This window comes from Ambystoma mexicanum, chromosome 5q (assembly GCF_040938575.1).
Source record: "Ambystoma mexicanum isolate Mex_15411 chromosome 5q, UKY_AmexF1_1, whole genome shotgun sequence".
NCBI classification, from domain to species: Eukaryota; Metazoa; Chordata; class Amphibia; order Caudata; family Ambystomatidae; genus Ambystoma; species Ambystoma mexicanum.
The window spans coordinates 648,047,483-648,071,040 of NC_090933.1; the positions used below are offsets into that span (position 1 = coordinate 648,047,483).

The window sequence follows — 23,558 nt, forward strand, 5'->3', positions numbered from 1 at the left end:
TGTATGTTCTTCTACTACGATTAATACTCTTATGCAGCAGTAGAGATTTCACGTCCAATTTCTTTTCCACATTCACACATTTTTCAACGCTTTTGGTTAACAGATTCACAAATATCTCAAACTTCGCTGAAGAAGATATGCTCGTATTGCTACCAATACTTGCAGTGGACAAGTCAAGATCATCATCATTGTCCACATTCTCGACTGCACTCCCCATTGATTGCTGAGCATGAGTTCTAAGCAAGTTCCTTTCACGTGAAAGAAAGGGACTAAGATGAGTCAAAGTAGCTGTGTATTGTGTCATTGGCTGAAGTGGCATTAGTAAATTATTCACTGTTCCCAAGTCACTTTTTTCGCCAACCACACACTCAAATAACGTGTTCACGGTCGTCATCAAGCAGGTTTTACAATTAGCCACAGTTCGCACAGCATTAGCATTAATGGTGCTCTCACTAATCAGAACATCCAGTGTACTATTAACCATTGCACCAGCCCCACTACCTTCATTTCCACTACTCCTGTCACTCTCAATGTTCACACTACCACTTGAGTCACTGAGGCACTTGCTTCGACTGACACACGCACAGCCACTTCTACTCCCCCTAACAACCCTGTTTTTTTGTTTTCCAGCATGACATGCCATCATGGGCATTTTCATACCCATCACGTTAATTAGCATAGGAGTGGTATCTACAGTTGGTTCAGACTCAACCGAGTCCAGGTCTTTTGCCTCTGTTTGCATTGCTACTGGCCATATTGCCTTTTCAATCAGTTTCAAGCCAATGCATGGAAGCGAGGCACTCAACTCCAATACAATTTCATTCACTGCTCGTATAGCATTTAGCTATTTTTATTGAATTTTTTGCAGCCTTGTCACCTTTATCAGCATTAATTGGCCTGCTAATTGTTTTTGGAACACACATGCAGCTAGTTTTGCGAGGATAAGGATGACCAGTTCTCAAAATTTGGAACGGCACCGGCACCACACCCACCGCATTTTTGCAGTTAGTTTCAACATTAGTTGTCCCATTAGCTGACCCATTGCCTTTAGTCCTCGTCACCTTCTTATTTATGGCTATTCCCGCTCTATGAGCTGTCTCATGACGCACTCTCACCAGTACCATCTACAGTGATATCTACTATGTTGGCGCCGTCATCTGAGTGAGTCGCCATCTCCAACATCAACTCAGTATTTCAATAATGACGTTAACTCACCAGTGCCGAAATCGCTCGTAGAGAGGATACACTGGTAGTTGGTGAGTCCAGAAGCTTAAGGGTTGAATCCAGGGAGCTCCGGTAGGATTATAACTACCAGAGCCCTTTTTGCACCGGCCCGCCGTACTTGTGCCACTGCCTACCCCCACAACCAACAAACAGCAAACATGAATACTGAGCACTTCGTGATGCACGCACGCTGATGCACGCAGCCTGCTCTAGATAGAGGTCCTTCAGGGTAACGGGGGGGAGCCATTTTTATAATTGGCCAGTATCTTAAAGAAAGAATAAAAATGGACACTAAGGGCCTCATTACGCGTTTGGAGGCAGCCATGGTGCTATTAGCACCATGGCTGCCTCCAAACTGGGCTCCAATACCGGGTTCCTTCAATGAGGAATAATCGGGTCATTCCAAAATTGGAGGACCCGGTAATTCCTCCTTGAAGGAACCATTCCACTACCCATTTGAGCCCCCATAGGGCTCAATGGGAATGGAGGTAATAACGGGCACATTATAAATGGCCCGTTATTACCTCCCTCTTCCCCTCGCGAGACCCGGAAAGGACGTCTGGTTTTGCCAGACGTCTGTTCCGAGTCCCGCAAAGGGAACCTCATAATCAGTGCTCCCGGGAGCGCAAGGGTTATAATGAGTATTATTGGAAGCCTTCAATACAATTCACAGTGCATTCAAGGAGACTCGTGCTTAAAGTATGTCCAACAAGCACGCTCGTAGAGAATCACTGACCGGAGACACAGATCCAGTGCTTCCATCAAGACAGCAAACAGCACTTCTGAGCACTTTGTGATGCGCGCGTGGTCTGCTCTAGATATAGGTGCTTCTGGGTAAGAGGGTGGAGCCAATATTATAAACACCAGTATTCGGGAGACACAGATCCAGCTCTTGCAGCAAGACAGCAAACAGCACTTCTGGACAGTAACTGCCTTGAGAGGGCCATGGGTGTCAATACTTATATGTCTGTAGCCCTCGCTCATGTAATTTTGCTTGTTTTTGTTAAAGGGCGTTATTGAAGCATAGAAAAGAGCGACTGACATGCAAGTGTACATGATGAGTCACATTATCATGAATCTCTAAGGATTCCGCCTCGGTTTTTGCAGGTTTTGAATGCTCCAGCACATCTCATACCAAATTACAAAAGCACTAGTAAACTATTGTGAATGTGCGGACTCCCTCCTTAGAAACTGTAATGAAGTAGAATTATGTCATAGCAGGAAGATGCCTGCGTGGGGGATGAAGAGGACTGGGAGATATCGGTTTTTGTACTTATGATAGTTTGTTTCTATGTGTTTGTTTACTTGCAGGGTTGAAAATACGAGATTACAAGGGTCTACTCTGTCCATATATTTCAGTTTCATCACAGGGAACCATCTTCTGCTTGTCCTGATGAAGGCCTAATCAAATTGAGGTGAGGCAAAGTCATAAATCCTCCCACACAAGAGGCCGAAACCCATGTCTTTCAACATTGTTTTGTTTAGTACACAGTGCATTAAGTGAAGTAATGCAGATCTGAGACTGTGCACATGATATCAGAGACTTTGTTTAGATTGTCATGTGCCCGCCGACATCATTTGGTCATAAGAAAACATCAATGTAGAGTGTGAATTTTGTACATGGCCAGAGGAAAAACATTTAGGCATGTAAGTAGTCCAGACCCACGTTTGTGTCATAGAGAAGTGAATTTGTTGAGAAGTATTGTTAGTCATGTTCTTTATATATTGGTCATGAGCATTTTGAGTCAATTTTACTAACCACCTCACGAACACTGCGTGAAAAATAGTCCACTCATAGTGGATGTGAGACTGTTATTTGGTTTACTGATACACTTTACCCTTTTGGATATAATAAAAACATTTATTTTTGTACATTAAAGCACATTGTACAGAAGCATTCCTGCAGGATGGGAATGTGTTGAATGGAGTGTGACTAAGACTGATTATGATAGAAGAATGGTCAAAGCCATGACAATTATACGTGTCTCCTGTGGGTGTTCTTTTTTCTAGATTTTTATACTGGTAGAGGGAGCACAAGTCCAGTCGCCACCTTTTTCAGGGTGTGCTTTATAAACTCCATACATGCAAAGCACCAAAGTGTGGTCCTCCATAAGAAATAGAAGAACAGCAGAGACAAATTCAAACTCTTTCTTAATGGAAAAGAAGCCAAGCACACAACCTAACATCTACCCGAGACCTTTCAGAAACACACCTGGACTGGAAGTTTGTAAATGCTAATAAAAGCAATTTAAAAATCCCATTCAAGAACTGCTACACTTAAATCTACTTAAAAAAATTGATGCTAAAACTATGATAGAATAATCTCCCCAAATACATTTCAGTACCAAAATCAAAATGAAACAAAAGTGCATTGAAAGCGAGAATCTCCCACAGAAAACCAGCATCCCTTAGCTCGACAAACAAACAACTCGCTCACTCTTCGGGCCGAGGAGATGGTGACCAAGAAGGCAGTCTTCCAGAAAAGAGGACTCCTAGGACACGAGTGTAAAGGCTCAAATGGGGAAGTCATGAGAAATGTTACACCAAGTTTAAGTCCCATATAGGTACCACGAAAGATTTAAGAGGGAAGGTGTTAGTGAGGCCTTTTAAGAACTGCACCAGCAAAGGGGATCGAGAAGTATAATCCTTGTCCTGGAGTATGCTTATAAACGGATAGCACTGCTAAATAGCCCTTGATGTGGAAACCTGAAGGCCCCGTCATGCCACATGAAGAAGGAAGGACAACACCCTTGAGGTGCCACATAAAAATGGATCCACATTCTGTGCTCTGCACCCGCTACAAAATATATTCCAATGGCAGCAGTATAGAGCTTTAGTTCCCTGCCTTCTGGCCAAAAGCAACACCTGCATGACGTCTTCCGGAAAGTCCCAATCCCTGTACCTTAGCCTTTCACAAGCAAGACGTGCAGGTTGACCGTGTGTACGCTCGGGTGAAGAACAAGTCCCCCCTCCTGAGAAAGAAGGTCTGGTCCTTGGGAAGATTATGTGTAAGGCAGATGGCCATGTTCAGAAGGTCCTTCTGGCACAGTCCGGGGCAATTAGGATCATGGTTGCTCCGTACCTCTTCAACCTCCTGATAACTTTAAGGATGATGGGAATCAGAGGGAACGCATAGAAGAGGTGGAAGTTCCAGTCCACCACCAACGTGTCCCCAAGTGCTCTTCTCGGGGGAAATTCTCTGGAGCAAAACAGCTTGCACTTCCTGTTCACATTGGATGCGAGCCGATCCACTTGAGAGGTTCCCCAGAGGGTGAGAATCCCGAGAACTTCTCGCAAAGCTCCCACTCGTGAGGGACCAAGCCCTGCCTGCTCACAGCATCCATTATTGTATTATTCTTCAAGGCGAGGTGAATTGCTGAGACGAAGATTATATTCTCTAATGCCCAGAACCAAAGCTGCATCGACTCTCTGCACAGGGAGAGTGACTCTACACCCCCTCTCTTGTTGATGCAGTGCATGGCCACTGTGTGGTCCATCATGATCAGGACAGTCTTCCCCTGTAAGGAGGGCAAGAAGGGAATCAGCGCCAGTCTGATCGCCCTCAACTCCAACAGCTTCATATGAAGTTTTGTCTCCACCGGGGACTATAACCGTCTCACCGGCCACTCTTTCAGCATCTTTGCAAGCCACCTTTGGAAGCACCTTGTGTGTTCCAGAGCCACTATGGCTTGCACCACAGTTCTCCACCCATTTTGTTTAGTGCACCAGGTAAGTCACAATTATGGGGCATAGGTGACCTCCCAGAGTCTTCTAGTTATGGCAATTCCTCTCTGTCAATTCCGATATGGGTGTTTTCAGGCTATATAAGTTGATTAGCTGAGGCGGAGAGAGCATGGAGATTACATCTGTTCTGGCTGGCGCCAAGCATCACCACCCAACGATGACTACTGTTGAATGAAGAGGAGGGAACTAGAGAAAACAATAGATGGCACCCTGCATGGTTGTATGGCCCAAAATGGTGGAGATGTGCTGATAAAACACCAGTTTTGGTTGAGAGAATTGACAAATCTATTCAAATTTCATTCTCTGTGCAAGTCCACCACAGGAGATCCTCAGCGACTCTGCTCGGGACCTGAATCAAGTCCGTCATACTGCCAGAGAACTGGGACCATTGAGATCTGAGGGCCCATTGGAGTGGTCTCATTCTCAATCAGGCTTCTGGTGCCAGAAAGATGCAGGATACCATGACACCGAGCAACTGTAGGAAGTCTAGGACTGGTAGCTATTGGCCGTTCTGGAATTGGTCACCAATTTGCCCGAGGGAGCATCCATGACCGCTCTGATTAACAGGAGCCTTTCAGAAGGTGTCAGCTGAGACTTGATTCAGGGAGAAGCCCAGCTTGTGGAGGAGGCGACCCAGGTGCGAATGAGATGATCCAGGGCTTGATTCAGAGACTGTGGCCTTAGTAAGCAATCGACCAGGTAGGGTAAGACGTAAATCCCTCCTTTCCTGAGATTGGCTGCCACTACCGCCAACAGCTTGGTGAAGTCCAACGTGGTGGAGGTAAGCCCAAAACACACAACTCAAAACTGGTAGTGAGCGTTGCCTATGTTGAACCTCAGGTGCTTCCTGGATGGATCCGCACATGGAAGAAAGCCTCCTGTTGGTCAAGTGACAACAACCAATCCTGAATTTCTAGGGCCTGGAGGATCTGCGAGTGTGTTACCATCTTGAATTTGGCTTTCCTGAGGAAGTTGTTCAAGCGCCTCAGATCCAAGATGGGTCACTGATCTCTGTCCTTATTTGGGACCAAAGAATAGTGGGAGTACCACCCTCTGTTTCTTTCCTGTATCTGCACCAACTCTATGGGGCCCTTATCCAGAAGAAAGGGAAACCTCTGGCCAAACCTGTTACATTCTGGAGAATGGTGCTACAGATGCCCCCCTACTGGCGTATTGTGGCAAATGTTCTTAAAGATGTTTTGCGGCGGGGCTGCACTGGAGGGGACAGACGTGGAGGAGGTCTGTGTTTTAGCTCTACCTCTGAACGTCGAGAGAAACACCTTTGGCCTTGACGGCGGTGGACTGTTTAGCTTTTTGTCCACAATTGTAATAAACACAGGTTTTGCCCTTACATCGAATGGATGGTTGAGCAGGCTGCCTTATTGCCGCACCCAAGGACTTTGCTGCAGCCTTGGGGGCCTGCAATTTTTCAAGGCTGTCATCTGCCTTTTGCCCAAAGATGTGTGCTGTCAAAGGGCATGTCAAGCAGCTTTGCCTGAACATCCTGCGCAAACCCTGACTTTCCAAGCCAGGCGAAGCTTTGCATAACCGAATTCACTGCCAACTCACTGCCACAGATCTCCCAACTGCCGGGATTGGCGCATTGCTTCCTTTCCATCCTCCACTATGTTGGGGACACCTTTCCTCATTTCACCCTTAGGGATGTGCTTGGCTGATTCAGCTATAACAGACCAAAGGGTATGTGTATATTTCGACATTGCACATGAAGCATTAAATGCTTTAAGTGCCGTACTTTGCCAAAACCCGTCTTTGCCAAAGCATCATAACGCTAGTCATCCCTGTCAGCAGGTAAGGATGGATAGGCACTTGTAGCACATGTGTATACGTGCTTAACTCAGCAATAGAAGGCATCAGGTGGTATTTGTTGATACAAGCTAAACTTGGTTATAGCCGTCATTAGACATGTGTGGATACGTGCCTAAATCTAAAATGATCGACATTAGTATTTCTTGCGACAGCTATTAAACATATCTAAAAAATATTCTGTCTGGCTTTTGATTCCTTTAAGGATTAACTTGTGTGCACCAAGACTGGAGGGTTTTCTCTCAGTTTTAGTTTAGGCTGTTTTCTGTTACAGACTCCTCGGACCAGGTGCTGCCAGTTTCATTGTGATTAAACCAAGGTTCTCCTTTGGTAGATTGGATAACGTTGATTTTTACTCAAGGTGCTGCTGTGTCTACTTAAAGGAATGGTTCGGTCAAAAGTTTTTATTGCCCCTACGGGTGAGCCATGTGTTTTTAAGCCTAAGTCGCGTGATTTTAGAAAAATTTCCTATGGACCTTACCCGAGTTTTCGTCCATTTAACGCACTTGAAAACAGGCACCAGGGAGCTGCCATTTTGTGATAATCCTATCATTTCCCCCATAGCCTGGCTGACCTGCTTTTGCGGCACTAAATCATATCCCCCGCCCCCGAGCCTGACATTATCAAAACATTCATATTCCCTGCCTCTCTCCGTGACGTTACTCTGCTGCGTAGGCAAACGCGCCCAGTCGTCTTCTACGCGACTTCACACAGAACCCGGAAACCAACACAGATCAGCTCACAACACAGCGCGCCACAATTCAGAATATGAAACTGTACTTTAAAATCAAACAGCAACACGGTAAATTTGGTAAAGTACATTTATTTGACATTAAATGTTAATAGAATATTCAGCAATTGACATATGAACACCCGAAAGTCATTTATTTTCTTTTATCTCTATCCGCAAATCCTTAAATTTTTATCGTGAGTCACGCGCTGTTCCTATATGGTACACAGGGTGTTGGTTTTCGTTCAAAGAGGCACTTTTGTCGCACGTTGAACCGCAAGGCTGTTCCATCAAGTAGGCACTAGGCCAGCGTAAAGGTTGATAAGTTGCTTCTAGCCGCTAGTACCGCGTAAGGGCAAATGGGCCCTTGGCGATCGTCCCATAAGATCATCAGAATGGTGCAGTTGTTTACATTAAGCTGCAGCTGGCGGCTGAAGAAACCGTCTGCCGGTGTCTGAAACTGGTGGCAGGGGCAAAACGAGTATGTACCTATTTTGAAAACATAAAATTTATAATTAGTCTCGCCAGCCCATCTTTATTAATATTATTCATTTTATTTATTACGGCCAAGCGGAAACTATTTGCTTTCAAGTATAGTGCAATGGAGTATGTTCGGCTCTAAAATCAATGCGAAAACTAACTAAATAAATCGAGGTTGGTACACAATGAGAAACGACTTTTTGTCTACATGCGTGTGGAATGTGGACCTGCATGCCCATGTGCTCGCTACAAGGACGATCCCACAAACCTTTTCAAAGCTCTTCATTCATTCATTCATGCATCCGTTCATTAATTCTTCATTCCGGTATAAAAGCGTCTAAAGAGTTACTTACATTATATTTGCAATTTCCATTGTGTCTCTGCGTAATGCAGTCCGTAAATCCCACTGTGCTCTTGACAACGATTTTTCGTATACTGAACTAACATGAAACTCGGTCTAGTTTAAGAATTTTCTGCCTTATCGTCTCAAACGTTATTGCACCCCCCAAGCCCCCCTTCTAATGAAGTTCTTTCTGCATGGTCCCCGTCTCTCAAGGTCAAAAAACAATAGAACCTTATACTGCCAGTGCGAGTTGTGGGCCTCTTCAGGGCGCGAGCTGAAAATCAAAGCCGCTGACCTTCACTAGAAATTAGCATACATTCTTTCTTTGCAACATACCGTAGTAAAGCCATAAAGTACCCGAACAGTTGATTTGAAAGTGAGATTGTTTGTTTGTTTTATCATTTTCAATACGCAAGCCTCCCCTCAGTTAACAGTGCCCAGAATTTATAAGAGATTGCGAAAATTAGTTACATCAACAAAAATATATACATACACAAATAGACAAGGTCAGCAATATGAGGTGAATAGAGAGAGAATTCAAAGATGACACCCAGGTAGTTCGGCACCCAGGATGGTGAAGGTAGGGGTTAGGGTTAGCGTACTTTGTATGCACACTGTACAATAAAAATTTACAAAAAGACAATCGTATTACAATTATTTAAACCGGGATTTGTACTTCACAACCAGCTCTCCTTTGGGTGGACATGGCACAGTGGCAATGTTGGGTGGCAATGGATCAGTGCTCTGCACAGAAACGTTCAAAATTCCATATCTGTGCTTCTCTAATACAGCAACAATAAGGCTTTTGACAAAGTCGAACTCCATTTCCTCATAGACTGGTTTGATCACCCATTGCTTACTTCTTTTTGAAAAGGCCTTACTGTAGCGAGGCATCCTTACATTACCCTTAGTCCTAGATTGTTCACGGCCGAGATTCTCGTTATGGGCCAAGACGGCAAGTAGAGTCTTATGTCTCATGCCCTGTATGTTGAAATGCAAGCGCTTTGGCCTGTACTTTAGGCACATATTGTGGAACACCTCCAAACCTCCTGTGTGACAGAATTCTGTCAGTCCCCTCAAATCTCTTGATAGAGTTTTATCGAAAACAATCTTCTCACTGGCTTTGTGTGTCGGTGAAGATGGATTCAACCACTTCTTCTTCCATGCCTCCACTGGGGATAAAGGGCCATGTTCACATTGTTGGAAATGTAGGTTTTCTGACCAGCGGTGCACGTTGGTACAGTGGTGCATCAGTGACCGCCATTTTTCAAGTAGTATTTCCACTGACCCTTCACAAGTTTTGGAGCTCCACCAAAGACGGTTGCTGATAGACTGGGACCACTCTGAAATACTTTCCAAACCTTTTTTTTTCCCTGCAGTCGAGATTTTCTTATTGATTGATTTAGCAAGATGCTATACGTCAAATTGATGTTTAATATGTGGGAACTGCTCTCTCATTGTCTTGGCAATTGAAACGTGTCTGTGCGTGGCTATGAGGTCGATGTGCATTCCCCTTGAATGTAGATATTCCACTGATTTTATAAATCCTAGTTTCTCCATGGCCACTGAGGATGTACATTGTGTTACCTGCACGACCACCAAACTCACAATTTTCTTACTATCCATGTCCTGAAAGTGGTAGGTGCAGTACTTGGCAAAAAATCCAGGGCTGTCGCACTGTCCATCGCCAGGTAGACAATCGTTTGCCTTCGAATGTACTTGCTAGAGACAATTGTTCAATTTTCCAAGTATCACTAATGGCTGGAAACAGATAATCATGTTGGTATTTGTAGTACTGCGTTTTCTGAAATGACATGGAGTCCCACAAACTGAAAGAAAGACTCTAACTTTCTAAAACTGGAGCCACTAAAAAGTGATGCAGCTGCACACAGTAGATTGCCTGCTGGCAGTTTCCCCAGCATCGGTTGTGCAGACCATGAGAACGTATGATGTAATCTACAGGCGGCATGTATTGTGACGTTACTGCCTTGTTTTTGACGAGTCACATGAATCAATGGCTTCCCACATACTTTCCCTCTGACGGAATGCCCACATTTCAGCATACTTATAATATCCATCAAACAACTGTCGAATACTATGTCTTTGCCCTCTTTCATTAGACTGTCATCCTGCGTCAAAGTTGATTCGGCCTGTGACGTTGAGGACATATCACCACATTTGAAAGAAATATCGCTGCTATCAAGTTCTGATGCGTCGTGAATGCTGCTGCTGGTTCATTCTCTGTCATTTCAACATCTGTTACTTCAACATTGATGGGAGAACACAACAATGTCGACAGCTTTTTTGGTGGCAATTTTTTGGCGGGTGTAAATTGTGTGAATTGATCTGCGACTACTTCAGAGCTATCTTCAATACTTCCAGTATCATGTTGTTGCGGCGGTGCGGTCGTACTGTAGCAATGGTCTAATAAAACTTTGCTGGATTCTCCGGACACATTCATTTCATGTTCTGGCCATTGGACATGAGCATCCCGAGTCTCAACACGCTGCGTCTGAATTAATAGTTCCTCCATAGCCTCCATAGTGTAAATGCTCTGGCAAGCAACATCTCTCATTCGCTTCACTGTCTGTTTATGTATAGTTCGTAGACCCACGGGTAACTAGAGGACAGATTGGAAAAGGGATGTTCAGTTTAAACACAAGATAAAGTATAGTACAATTGACTGGAAAAAAGCATAAAATAGTCCCCAGCACAAAACAATTTCTAAAGTTATGAACTGTTTGTAACTAACTTTATTTTGGTTTCTTTTCTTTACAACTTTTTTGACTCGACCTTCAACATCTGCACGCTGTTGCTCTGATACGTATCCGCATGTCTCCCCTTCCTCTTGCGCTGCAACGTCTATATTATCTGTATCCACATAGACAGCACGGAATGAGGCTCCATCGACTCCCTGAAACATAGTATTTTCATTACTGTGTATCAAAATAGTGTTAGCTTAAAACGCACGTGAGGACGAACACACATGTACATCTCAATAGCCAAACACGATTTAAACATTCTGGGAACAATCAAACGACAAGTATTCGAGCTCTGATGACCTAGTTCGATGGAGATGTCAGTATACATACCTCTGGCTCTACATGGACTGCCACAAATGATTGTATTGAAGAGGAGGCATCAGCAACTCCCTGAAACACAGTACTTGCGTTAGTATGGTTTTCAATATCGTAAACATAACACAAACTTGGGGTCGACGGCACAGGTACATATAAAGAGATAACAACAAATGTTGCATTATCTAAAAGAATCAAGGAATATTTAGAAATGATCAGATTTAAATCGACTTATTTCTCCGATGTCTTTACATCTGCATCATCTAAATGTGATCTTGTGATTGTAGTGGAAGCTCCATCATCTCCCTGAAACACAGTACTTGCGTTAATAGGGAAGAAAGTATAGCAAATGGAATCACGTTATATGATCACGCTCGATGGAGCTGTCAGTATCCATACCTCATGCTGCTGAAGAATATCTAAGGCTGTTGTCAATGTGATGCGCACTTCCGAAAGCTGTTGCGCCGATTCGTATCCGCATGATCCCGCTTCCACCGGAATTACTTGAATGTCAGGCTCCGCATCAAGTGCGTGGGTTGACGATTCAACAACAGCCTGAAACATAGTATTTGCATTAGTAAGGATTACAATATTGAAAACACAACACACGCTTGGGGTCGACCGCACAGGTACATATCAACGGCTAACCACAAATGAAACACGGTGTAGAACAATCAAACGACAAGTGTTCCAGTCCTGATGATCACGGTCAGTTGAGATGTCAGAATCCATACCTCGGGCTGCCCAAGAACATCTAGGGCTATTGTCAATGTGGTGGACGCTTCAGCATCTCCATGAAAGACAGTACTTGCATTAGTATGGATAACACTAATTATAACTGAAAACAAACACCAGGGGACGACAACTAAGGTGTATATCAATTGGAAAGCACTAACCAAACAAACGTAAAATAATCACACGATACATACAAACTATTACTTGGCTATTCCGCTACAGACTTGTTTTATGCATGTCAAGTAGGATTACCTGATACGCGCTAGAAGTGGTTGATAACTGCGAGCACGTGACGGAAGTAGAATGTTCTTGCTTCAGATTCAAGGGTTAGTCAAGAAGTTGTAAAGGTAAATTATTGTTTGATAATGAAATGCCAATATTTAAAATTGCCATGTAAGGAGACAGAATACTAGAGTAATGCGCAATATAGCACAGTTCCCTGTGCCCATATATAGATTTCGTTTGTGGGTTATGAAATCTAAAAATAATATATTGATAAATGTCATTATTCAAAAAGCTATACACTCATATCAATGTCGAAAGTATTACAAATTGGAAACAACACCTAAAATATCAATGAATCCATTCGGCTACCTACACACTACTGCAAGGCCTAAAGCTAAAAACGGACACTTCACTCACCAGTGGCGGATTGTGGATGAATAGAGTGGGAATAGCGTTTGCAAGCAATTTTCGTGTCGATCGCCGTTTGTTCTTCTTTGTTACCCAAGATGTGGTGTACATGTTCGAGGGAAAGTGCCGGCTGCAGATGCGGTATCGATCACCCCTCTTGTCCTCAAAGACTTGTTGGACTCTACTTTCCAGCTCATCCAGTGGATATCCGCAATGTCTGACCCATTTTCTTATTCGAGCAACAGTTTTCGGAATACATGCATTGTAGTGCCTTCAGATTTAGCATGGATCTTCGAAGGGCAACCGCTAATCGAACAGGCAGGCATTGTTGAAAATTCTGAAAAGTAAATATCAAGATTATTATAAAACCTTGATGAATAAAAATGTCATAAAAAAGTAAATGAACCATACCATGTTCAATGCAAGGTTTGTTTTGGTCGCCGGAACTATACCAGTTCATCATGTGCGGCTTAGTATTTGCATAAGTTACAGAAATTTCTGTTTTGTCTTGCACGAAAAGGAACCATGCTACATTATAGACTGGACCCCCGATAGATGCAATTCGATGACAATTGACACAGATGAAAATAAATAGATCTATTGATAGCATAACAATTGAAACTCAAGTCAATAGCAATGAGACCAATGACCATAGCTCTATTGGGTAATGTAATAGCAAATAGATTGAAATGTAAAAATGACCGAAATATGACTAGGATACATGGCCTTACCTTGACCAACAAACAGTTGGATTCAGCAGGCCAAGCGGTATGTTGCAGGAGAACAGGTAGATGGCCACAGGTAGCACACTGACGAGTTTGCTCGAAGCGGTCACAGATAGCACGCAACGAGCAGATTAGCATAGATCTCAGTGCTTCTCAGGTAGAAGGTTCAGGAGTTGACTTGCAAAGCACAAAGATGTTCTCATGAGACATATCAAGTGGTTTATAAAGTATTAGAAACAGGGGTGTGTTTGTGAATGAATGACGTGTGTATGTCTTGTTATTATGTTTATTGCAGGGGGCCGGCCTGCCTCAGGGGAGGCCTGCCTGGAGAAACAGGGTCTGAGGAGGCCATGTGAGCGATGTCCCCTGGGCGTGGGATACCTTTTGAAGTGTACATGCTGTTCGGCACCTTGGCCGTTTGCGCCCGTCACAGCCCCCCATGCCAGCACTCATCCCCGGGTGCGAACCGCCTTTGAAAGAGGGGGTGGGATGGATGGGCCTGGGGCGTGCAGATAAGGCACAGGAAGACTGCTGAATGGAGACACACTTATGTGGATTGCAGGGGGGCGGCCTGCCTCAGGGGAGGCCTGCCTGGAGAAACAGGGTCTGAGGAGGCCAAGCGAGCGATGGCCCCTGGGCGTGGGATACCTTTTGAAGTGTACATGCTGTTCGGCACCTTGGCCGTTTGCGCCCGTCACAGCCCCCCATGCCAGCGCTCATCCCCAGGTGCGATCTGCCTTTGATAGAGGGGGTGGGATGGATGGGCCTGGGGCGTGCAGATAAGGCACAGGAAGACTGCTGAATGGAGACACACTTATGTGGATTGCAGGGGGGCGGCCTGCCTCAGGGGAGGCTTGCCTGGAGACACGGGGTCTGAGGAGGCCATGTGAGCGATGGCCCCTGGCCGTGGGATACCTTTTCAAGTGTACATGCTGTTCGGCACCTTGGCCGTTTGCGCCCGTCCGTTGCCCTTATGTGATGTTAAAGGACACGGGGCATCCATTTTTGTACCCCCTTTCCACTCCATTTTGGTGACCAGGCCTCACTGCGATAGTACAGCGCGCAGAGCACATGGCCCACAGCCTCGTTCCCACTCTGACTGGAAAACTCCAGGAGGTATTTGCAACAGCTAATAAATGTAACACATCACTCTCTGAGATCACGGTCCTGCATGTGAACCGGCTTGAACCATGCACATGGCTTGTTCATCTCCACAAACGTGTCCTTGCCCACGCACCCTCGCCAGTGGAAAGTAACTGCCATTCTGACCCTGTGTCCCTGCAAGGTATTCTCTTCATGTGCCAGACCACGGACCACGCCATGATGGCCACCTAGCAGATCCCCAACTAACATTAGACCCCTACTGCAGTATATCGTTGCCTATCAATAACAAATGCCAAATATCGGAGATTCTTGTGAGCACAGACCCACACTTCAAACACTGTATTATTTTGGTCAAGACCCTTGACCTAAGGCCTGTATAATCCAATGTTCATTGATAGTATTGATATATGTGTGACTTTTATTGAGACATAACCGACTGAAAAACTTTGAACAAGTGTTATTTAGTGCATGCATTATTGATAATATATTTGGTTAGCTTAGATAGTGACCACCCCGCTTCACAGCGACCTGAACTTCACCCATTTCGAGCACAGGTGTCTGACGTCCATCCTTGAATGGAGACACACTAGATTGATTTAAAAAATTGAAACAACCGTTCTTAAAATATATGTGGTGTTTTATTTTGTAGCTTATTTTGATGGCACAAAAAAGTACAAAAGTTTACACATTGTACAGTTCAGGTTGCAGCACAGTGAGAGAAAATCCCCTGTACTGACCGCTGTCACTCGGGAATGTTTCTCTTATGGCACGAACGGCACAGGCGAGTATCACTCTTTGAACGCGGTGTACAAGCCTCCCGTGAAGCCACCATGTAAAGGAACGATAGGCCACCAGCATGTACCACCTGTGAAAAGGAATGAAAAACTGTTTTTAAATGACCAAGATAATTTTAATAAACATTAGTTGTCAATGACAATTCGTGTAACTAATGGCATTCTGCTCAGACAAATGCTATCTAGACACTGCACACTATTGAACGACTTTCATGCGTTACAATGATATGTATATGTAATTTTGGGTATAGTAGAAGACCATGAAATAGTAGTGGCATCACAAGCAGAGTATACTTACTCGTTACTCGGATTACGAGGACGAACAGTTGCGCGAAGTTCGTGCATAAGCACCATCATTATCCTCAACACGGACCGTGTGAGGCAGGCTGCCCTGAAGTCCGGCAGCTCGGTGATGCATTGCGGTCGTGGCTCGCCTTCCGAAATGTAGGCCACGCATCCCGAGTTTTCACAGCAGCAGCATTTCTCCTCCTCGGTCGGCATTAGCTCGCACCGATTGCATGTGCACCAGGTGGAAACACCGTCCATGCGACTAGGTCCAGTGTCTTCATCCATTGATTCGTCCTGCCAACTGCTGTCCGAAGCCCCATCGTTTTTGCGTGTTTCCCTTTCCAGTAGTTCCTACTCGGTATACTCGGGCTCGTACATGTAGGGCATTATTGTATCCATTGTGTGTTGCACAAACTAAAATAATTGATAGCGGTGGTACTGGTATCTGTCCACATGGGCTACAAGCAACGAAGGTAGCTGACCAGAGCACAGAAACGAGTCACAGAATGCTCAAAGTAACACAGAGAGGAATGGAATCGAAAATCTGCTGCTGTGTGTTGTGAAACGGTCTGTTTATACTTATTGAGAAATAGGCGTCCTGCCATTTCAATGGCGACACGTCATTAGCTGAAGCGCAGCGAATGTTGACACGAGACGTGCTTTGGCGTTGTGAAATGGGCGGTACGCGTCTGCTGATGACAGGCTCAGGGGCGGGGGATATGATTTAGTGCCGCAAAAGCAGGTCAGCCAGAGCGATGGGGGAAATGATAGGATTATCACAAAATGGCAGCTCCCTGGTGCCTGTTTTCGCATGCGTTTAATGGACGAAAACTCGGGTAAGGTCCATAGGAAATGTTTCTAAAATCGAGCGACTTAGGCTTAAAAACACATGGCCGACCCGTAGGGGCAATAAAAATTTTTGACCGAACCATTCCTTTAACACTGTGCACAATTATCGCTTGCCTTGTTATCCACAGTCGCAGCCTGTACTACCAGACATCATGCCGGATGTTTGGTTCGGGATCAGATAGGGCTGCTCTGTACTTCTTAGCAACATCCTTGTGGACTGCTGGGAGTCTTCCATAGCTCCAGAAGGGGATTTTTGATGGCATTATGTAAGGGAAGGATGGGTTCAACGGTTGTGCCCTTACCTAGAATTTCAGTGAAGTCACATTTCGTTATATAACCAGGTGGGGGGACCCAAACTAAGGCATCTTTTACCTTAGCCATCATTCTCCTATACGCCACATAGCTCTCCCTGTGGGAATTCCACCTCAGGAGAGGTGTCCAAGCCACTTGTGTCGTGTAGGGCTAAGGCTAAATCAGACAGCCTCTTTTCCTCTTCCTGAAACTCTTCAGAAAGTCGAGGAAGGCTAATGGGTTTAAACCCAAAAGGAAACCACCATCATCATCGAAAATGCCCTGGAAAGAGGACATAAAATCCCTCGTAGATTTTGGAGTGAATCTACTCGAGGAATCCTTGCCCATCTATGATGGAGCCAGTGGGACGTTGAAAAACACATCAGCCACTGATGGCGTTGACAGTCCTCTAATCGAGGGTTTCACCAGTATCAGGCTCTTAGGCGCACAAGGTGGTTTGTGAGTCAAGTCCCTGCTGGCCTTGTCAGACACAGTGGGCTTGATGGTCTTCTTCCTGGAGAAAGAGAGAACAGGTGGACGCTTTCGAAAAGAGCTGCATCATTTTGATGAAAAACTCTTCCCATCTAAAAACCTCCTCGGCGCAGAAGTAGGAACTTTACCTGTGTCTCTGGGGATGACTCCATTGACAAATGCTTTCTCCTTCTCTTCTTCGATGAGGAAGAAGGGTGACACAGTCGCTCCTCGAGTGGGATCTTTCACAGTGTTTTTTCAACTGTTTTTTCTCCTACTGTGGCGATTTATCAGCCGTGAAGCTCTTTTCGTTGGGTTGCATCTTTGAAGGCGGCATACTTGAGAGGCTCTCTATTTTAAGGCAATAAGTGTCATAACCTGACAAAATCCGCAATCCACTATTACATGGTCGTTACCGAGGTACCATAGATAAACTCTTGAGTATCGGTGAGCAACATTTTTGCACTGCAATTAAGGCATATTTTGAAACCAGAGGGTTTTGGAGTAGACATACTGAAAGAATCTACTAAAAATTCTATTGAATTTTGAAACAATTAACTGCGCCAGAAGATTTCTCTGAAGCCAAGGTCCCGAAAAGCATGCTGGGCATGTGGAAAAAAGGAAAGGAGGTCACAGGGCGCTGAGCACGCCATTTGAACCTGCATTGACGTCACGTCCGGTCACAGAGGTGACAACTCGACAGCCATTGACGTCATTGCACACAATGCCCCCGGCTTGGAAAAGGTGTCAGAGAGCTGCAAAACAAGAGAATATATATCTAAGATGAGGAATCCGTGGGAGGATACAATCCATTAGAATCAAAAGTCTCAACTAGAAACAATGGTCAGCAGCCTAAACAAAAGAGTTGAATCAATGGAAACAGACAATGCAGTTTGAATGAGAGTACATTCACAGTTGGTCTAGAAGTTCCTACCGGGGGCGGGCATGGGACAGATTAGCAAGGTACACTTGCTAGCAAGATAGCTCTGTAAACATTCATCCTTACTCGTTTCATTATCAGTGATGCCCCTAGACTGCAAGGGATTGGCATGCTTAAAGCATTTCAAGTGGCAAGACAAAAAGGTGGTCACAACCTTACAATTAGACAAAGGAATACTTCTGTATGGGCACCCCCTGTAGTGGAAGTAAACTGGACAGACTGGAGCTTACAATTCAGTATGGAGAGGCAAAGCTATAACTTTTGTGCATGCTAGATATGAACTGTGAAAGGCTGATATTGAGAAAATGGCATGAGAAGTTGTAAAACAAGAGAGGGACAATGGGGAGACCAACTTGAAGTACACTACAGCAGGTTGGACATATTAGGAAATAACTTTGTAGGAGGGTCATTGAGGACACAAAAAGCCAACTATGTGGCGGGGGATAGTGCACGATCTATGAACAAGAGGAACAAATCAGAGCGTAGCTCCCTTAGAGCGATGAGGAGAACCAAAACGTTAATATTTATGATGATCAATGGTAGCGCAGGAACTCCAGACACTACAGCTGTAAAAGAGACATTCCCGCAATGCTGCAAAAGGCCATATACCTCCCAAAAAATAAGGACGACAGGGAGTTTGGGGAATTTATAAGAGACATATCAATTCAAAGTCTATCAGACATGAAAAGGGTAACACTGGAAGGCGTAAGCACGAAGAATAAGCTGGTCTCTATGAATGAACAGATGCAAAAGGGGAAAACACGAAGACTCAAATGTTCAGAGTGAAAAAGCAAAAGTTAAAAAGGATATCGCTAGATGCATGCTAGAGCAAATTCAGAATAATCTAAGAACAGCTACAACAGTGGTGGTTCTTAAGGCAGAGAGGCTTCATATAGACCAGTCTCTAAAAATAAAATTGTGTAACAAAGCTTTTACCAAAAATACCGGCAAACAATAAAAGGGGATCTCATACAGCCGCATCATAATGGGTATGGCCCCCATCGTGGTTCACAAGGCTCAGCCTCTGCCATCTCCATTTGACACTTGCCCATTCGCACTTTTTCAACAGATTACATCTCCTTCCATCCAAACTATAGGTTTTAAAACAATGTACAATGCTTTCTGCATAGCTGTGTTTCAAGGACTAACTTACGAAAAAAAAAACATTTTTTTTCTAAACATGTCTATATACCTAGTCCATGTATGCAGAACGTGTGCAGGTACAGCTTATTTGTAAATTACCATATGCTGTTCTCTTAAGGAGACCATGTAGTTGCTTTTAAAAATTGGGATACCCTCTCTGTGAAAAAGATCCAGTCAATGTGGCAAAGGAACCTAGCACTTTTATGGGGTGTTTGGGCTGAATTCTACAATTTAAAAGTGCGTACCAAAAAAGGGAAAACTTGTCACTTCTTATAGATTACAGGTTAAGCTAAAATCAAAATCGCAGTTCACTAACATGCCATGTCCCCCAGTTTCTGAATCAAAACATGTTCCAAATGTCCAAATGATGACATGGCCACTAACTATAACGGAATGTCAAAGATTTCCATAATCACGGCATGTCCAAAGATTTACTCTCCATGGCATGCCAACCAGATTTACGATCATGCACGGTTACTAGTTTCAGAATCATGGTGCGTTTATCAATTCTTAAAAGGGGAGGTTCACTCAAAAATGTTATTCTTTTAAAATATGGGCCATAATAAAAAATATACATAATATTTGTACTAAAAGTTCCTATGTAAAACTTTCAGCAAATGAGCCTCAAAATTCAAGATTTCAAGCACAAGGAGGCATCCATTTTGTGCGATGAATGAGCCTCCTCTGCTTATGTTAACTCTTCTCTTGCGGCAATAATCAAGCAAAAGCCCCCTACTGGGAGATTGTGCTTATTGCTGCCAGTGAGTAGGGAATACTGGCAGGCTGTGTTGTATTGATAATTGCAGTTACTTTCTTTTTAAGTTTCCAGGGCTCCCAGAGAAAATATTAGCATTGTAAAATACTAGCCAGGCATAAATAAAAGTCATTTGTCCCCCAGAGTTGACGCATGCACACAGCACACCATTTCTCACCAACAGTCAACTATCACTAGCCAAAAGCTAGTGGCAAGTGCCAATATTGTGGCTGGATATTAACATACTCCATCCATTGTTGTTTTCTACGCACATGCATTTGCTTAATTGCAATATGCACAGACCTCTCCAATGGCATGCCCTTATCTGTAACCTCCCAGGACTAACAGCTTCAAAATTCATGCCTTAACCCCCACTACCCTTAGGTTATCATGCATATGGATTCTGGGTATATATCACAGACGACCTTGGTCAGATGTGTGAAGGCAATTCAATCATAAATTCGCACTTATACTGCCCATGAAGCTTGTAGCTGCCCCTCCATGATGCCACGCCCACCACCAACTCCTTGCCCACTGTTCCATGCGCTAGCTGGTCAGCTTATTCTTGTCTTGCTGCACAGAGTTTGGTGCCAAGGTGTATGCAATGTCATGTGTGCCTTGACAAATACACGTTTGAAGATTTATTTAAGATCATATTTTGGGGGAGAGGAGACTGGTATGGTTTAGACGGAAGAAATGATTTAGCTTGCTGCAAGGTATATATGCATATACACCTGACTAAATGCAGGCCATGAAATCAGGTCAACATGTAATCACATGACGACTTCACACAGCTCACCTCACATCCGAAGCTATACCAATAGGCCACCCAACAATGGTGGACGCACCCAGAGTCACTTCACCAGCCAGCTTCGACCCTCTTGGCTCATTAGTTTAATACAAGCAGTGCAAATTTGCTTTTTTTTTTTAACTGTGCAGTGCTCCTGTGGCTGCCTAGCCATATGCAAAGTGGCCACCCCAAGCCAAAATAGCCATGTTCCTCCCCAGACTCCAACCTATCAAGGCCACTCTGCACATAGCTTTGGAATTACTGGTCTGGAAATACAGGGGACCCAACGCAAAGGAACCATTTTTCCAGTGCACATGGTTTGAAACGTTCTTCTTAATCTACTGCCAGTACTGCATCGAAAACACCAATCTGAGCCCCAGGATGCAACCCTGGGACCAGAGTGGTGGGCCAGAGTCCTGCCTGGGTCCCCTTCAATCCACCAATGCTCTTTGTTTATATTATGTGTTGCTCTGGAGATGCACATCTTGCCATCTGCTTTCAGTAGTCAGCATGCCTTAGCATATCCATAGGCTGCTCTTTTACCCATTCCCTTTCCTCTATCCCACCCTCCCTGGTTGAAGTTGCTGAATTGTGGCTAGCCAATACACACCCGACAGCTACAATAAACAATTTTGAGGGGGCCTAGACAGTCGCGGGTGCATATCACTGGCCTGGGCTTTTCTTTCTCAACGTACTGCATCCTGAGAGCTGCAGTCTTAGTTTGCTTCAACCGAACGTTTTGCATTAAAATTAGAGATGTGTGGGAGATGGGGTAGCTACAGTGTAAAAAAGAGGTCTTCGGTAACATCTCAGCTCTGCCCACATCAACTGTGGGTTTGTAGCTAAATTATTAAAGCCTGATTGTACCAAGATTTATAAAGGCACAGTACACTTGGCCGAGTGACCACTTTTTAGGGTTGCATAGGAACCAGGACATGGACGTTTCAGGAGTGGCAGGGGCATAGAGGCCACTAGGCAACACAGCAGGCTATGCCACTTCAGAAGGCTTGTGGGACCAGCCAGTAAGATAGCTCAGTGGGTTGAGTGCTCGCTGCTGCGATCCGTGTGTGATCTGCAGGTCACAGGTTTCAATCCCAGCATGGCCAACTCAGGCTTTCATCCTTCCTATGTTGATAAATGAATGCCAACTTCGGTTGGATGATATTGTATGGAAATATTTTCTCTGTAAAGCGCTACATAAATAACACATTACCAAAGACCATGTTCCTACTGTAGAGACCACTGGAAGTGGTTGGCCACGGCCAGTGGCCTCTACAGTTAATTTGATGACTCTGGGGCATAGCTGAAGGCCATGCTGCTGCCTTAGTCACCACTCTCCTTGCCTAGTGCCCCTTAGGAGAGGAGTGTAGAGGTTGTTTTACAATGGCAGTGGCAGAGATACATATGGTAGCGTTAAAGAACCATACCTGCCATTACCTCTAGTTTTGTTTTCGCATAAAGTCCATTTCAGAATGTTTTTTGCTCTCAATTTTTATGTCAACTATGTTTATTTCACCATTTGTCCATAGAACATGCTCAATATAAACAAGTGTCACGAAATCATAACAATGGTGCACATTTTTTTTAAAAATAGCCCCCCCCCCCCTATAATTAGAAATTATGGCTGTCTGGCAGGACATTCCTTGTCTAATAATACGCATCACTACATCAATTATCAACCGACTCCGTTCTTCACCCACATTGTCACTTTTCGAACCTTATTATATATGTTTGAGACATATTTAACACACACTGCTACAACACCAACTTTGCATCGGTGCAAGTGCAATTAGCATTATTGAAAAATGTCCATAGTACAAAAATGTCATTGCGCGTTGTGGCACCAATGCAAGGCTTCTGTAAGAGGGCCGTTATTGATGCCTATCACAAATGCACACAATGAACAGCATTCCAATGAAAGCACCAAGTTACGTGACAACCCCGAACTCCAATATTTGCCTATAGTGAAAACTTCATGCGTGATGCCTCAATTTTTAGAATGTCTTCAAACCCGAAACATTTGCTCGTTAATTATAGTACTGTAACGTGGAGAGCAGCAGGACAGCGTGCGCGCGTGTTTACCTTGTAGGACAGCTCAATGTGGAAATCTCGGGCTCTGAGAAACCGGAGCAAGAACTCATCAGACAAGCCAAGCGGCCAGCAGAGGTTCTCGTTCTCAGCCTTCTGCCTTAGGAACCCGATTGCCTTCCTCACTACCAGCGAGCGGTCGGGCAAATCGTTGAGCTGCGGGTTCCCTCTAATGAAATCTGCCTGTTCCTCTGACATTCTGTTGTGGTTGAACAAATAGAGAAAGGAAGCATGGACGGGTGCTGTCCGTAAAACCGCTCCTCCCACCGTAAATTGTAAACCGTGCCTGAACGTAACATGCCTACACCTCGCTCCAAGCCTGTTCTGCTGTGGAAAATCCCTGACAGAACCCTCCCATAGGACCCACCCACCACCGTTGTCTCTGCCTCCTGGGTTACACGCAGCGTAGTCACGTGACACGTTTACTGTTTGTCAACCTGGTGCGATTGTCGGAGAAGTCGTGATCTGCAAGCATCGACATTTCATGATTGCAACATTTCAAACCTTCCTTAGGGGAAAGGAGACGAGGTA

General features: G+C 44.5%; 1 protein-coding gene across 1 annotated transcript in view; it reads right to left on the reverse strand.

Annotated features, from left to right (window-relative positions):
- Nucleotides 1–23,354, reverse strand: part of TTPA (alpha tocopherol transfer protein) — a 564,225-nt gene extending 540,871 nt beyond the window's left edge. Inside the window, exon 1 of the mRNA XM_069621108.1 lies at nt 23,022–23,354. Coding sequence (XP_069477209.1) covers nt 23,022–23,225 — 204 coding nt within the window. The 5' untranslated portion in view covers nt 23,226–23,354. The remainder of the gene's footprint in view (nt 1–23,021) is intronic.
- Nucleotides 23,355–23,558: the final 204 nt, after the last annotated feature.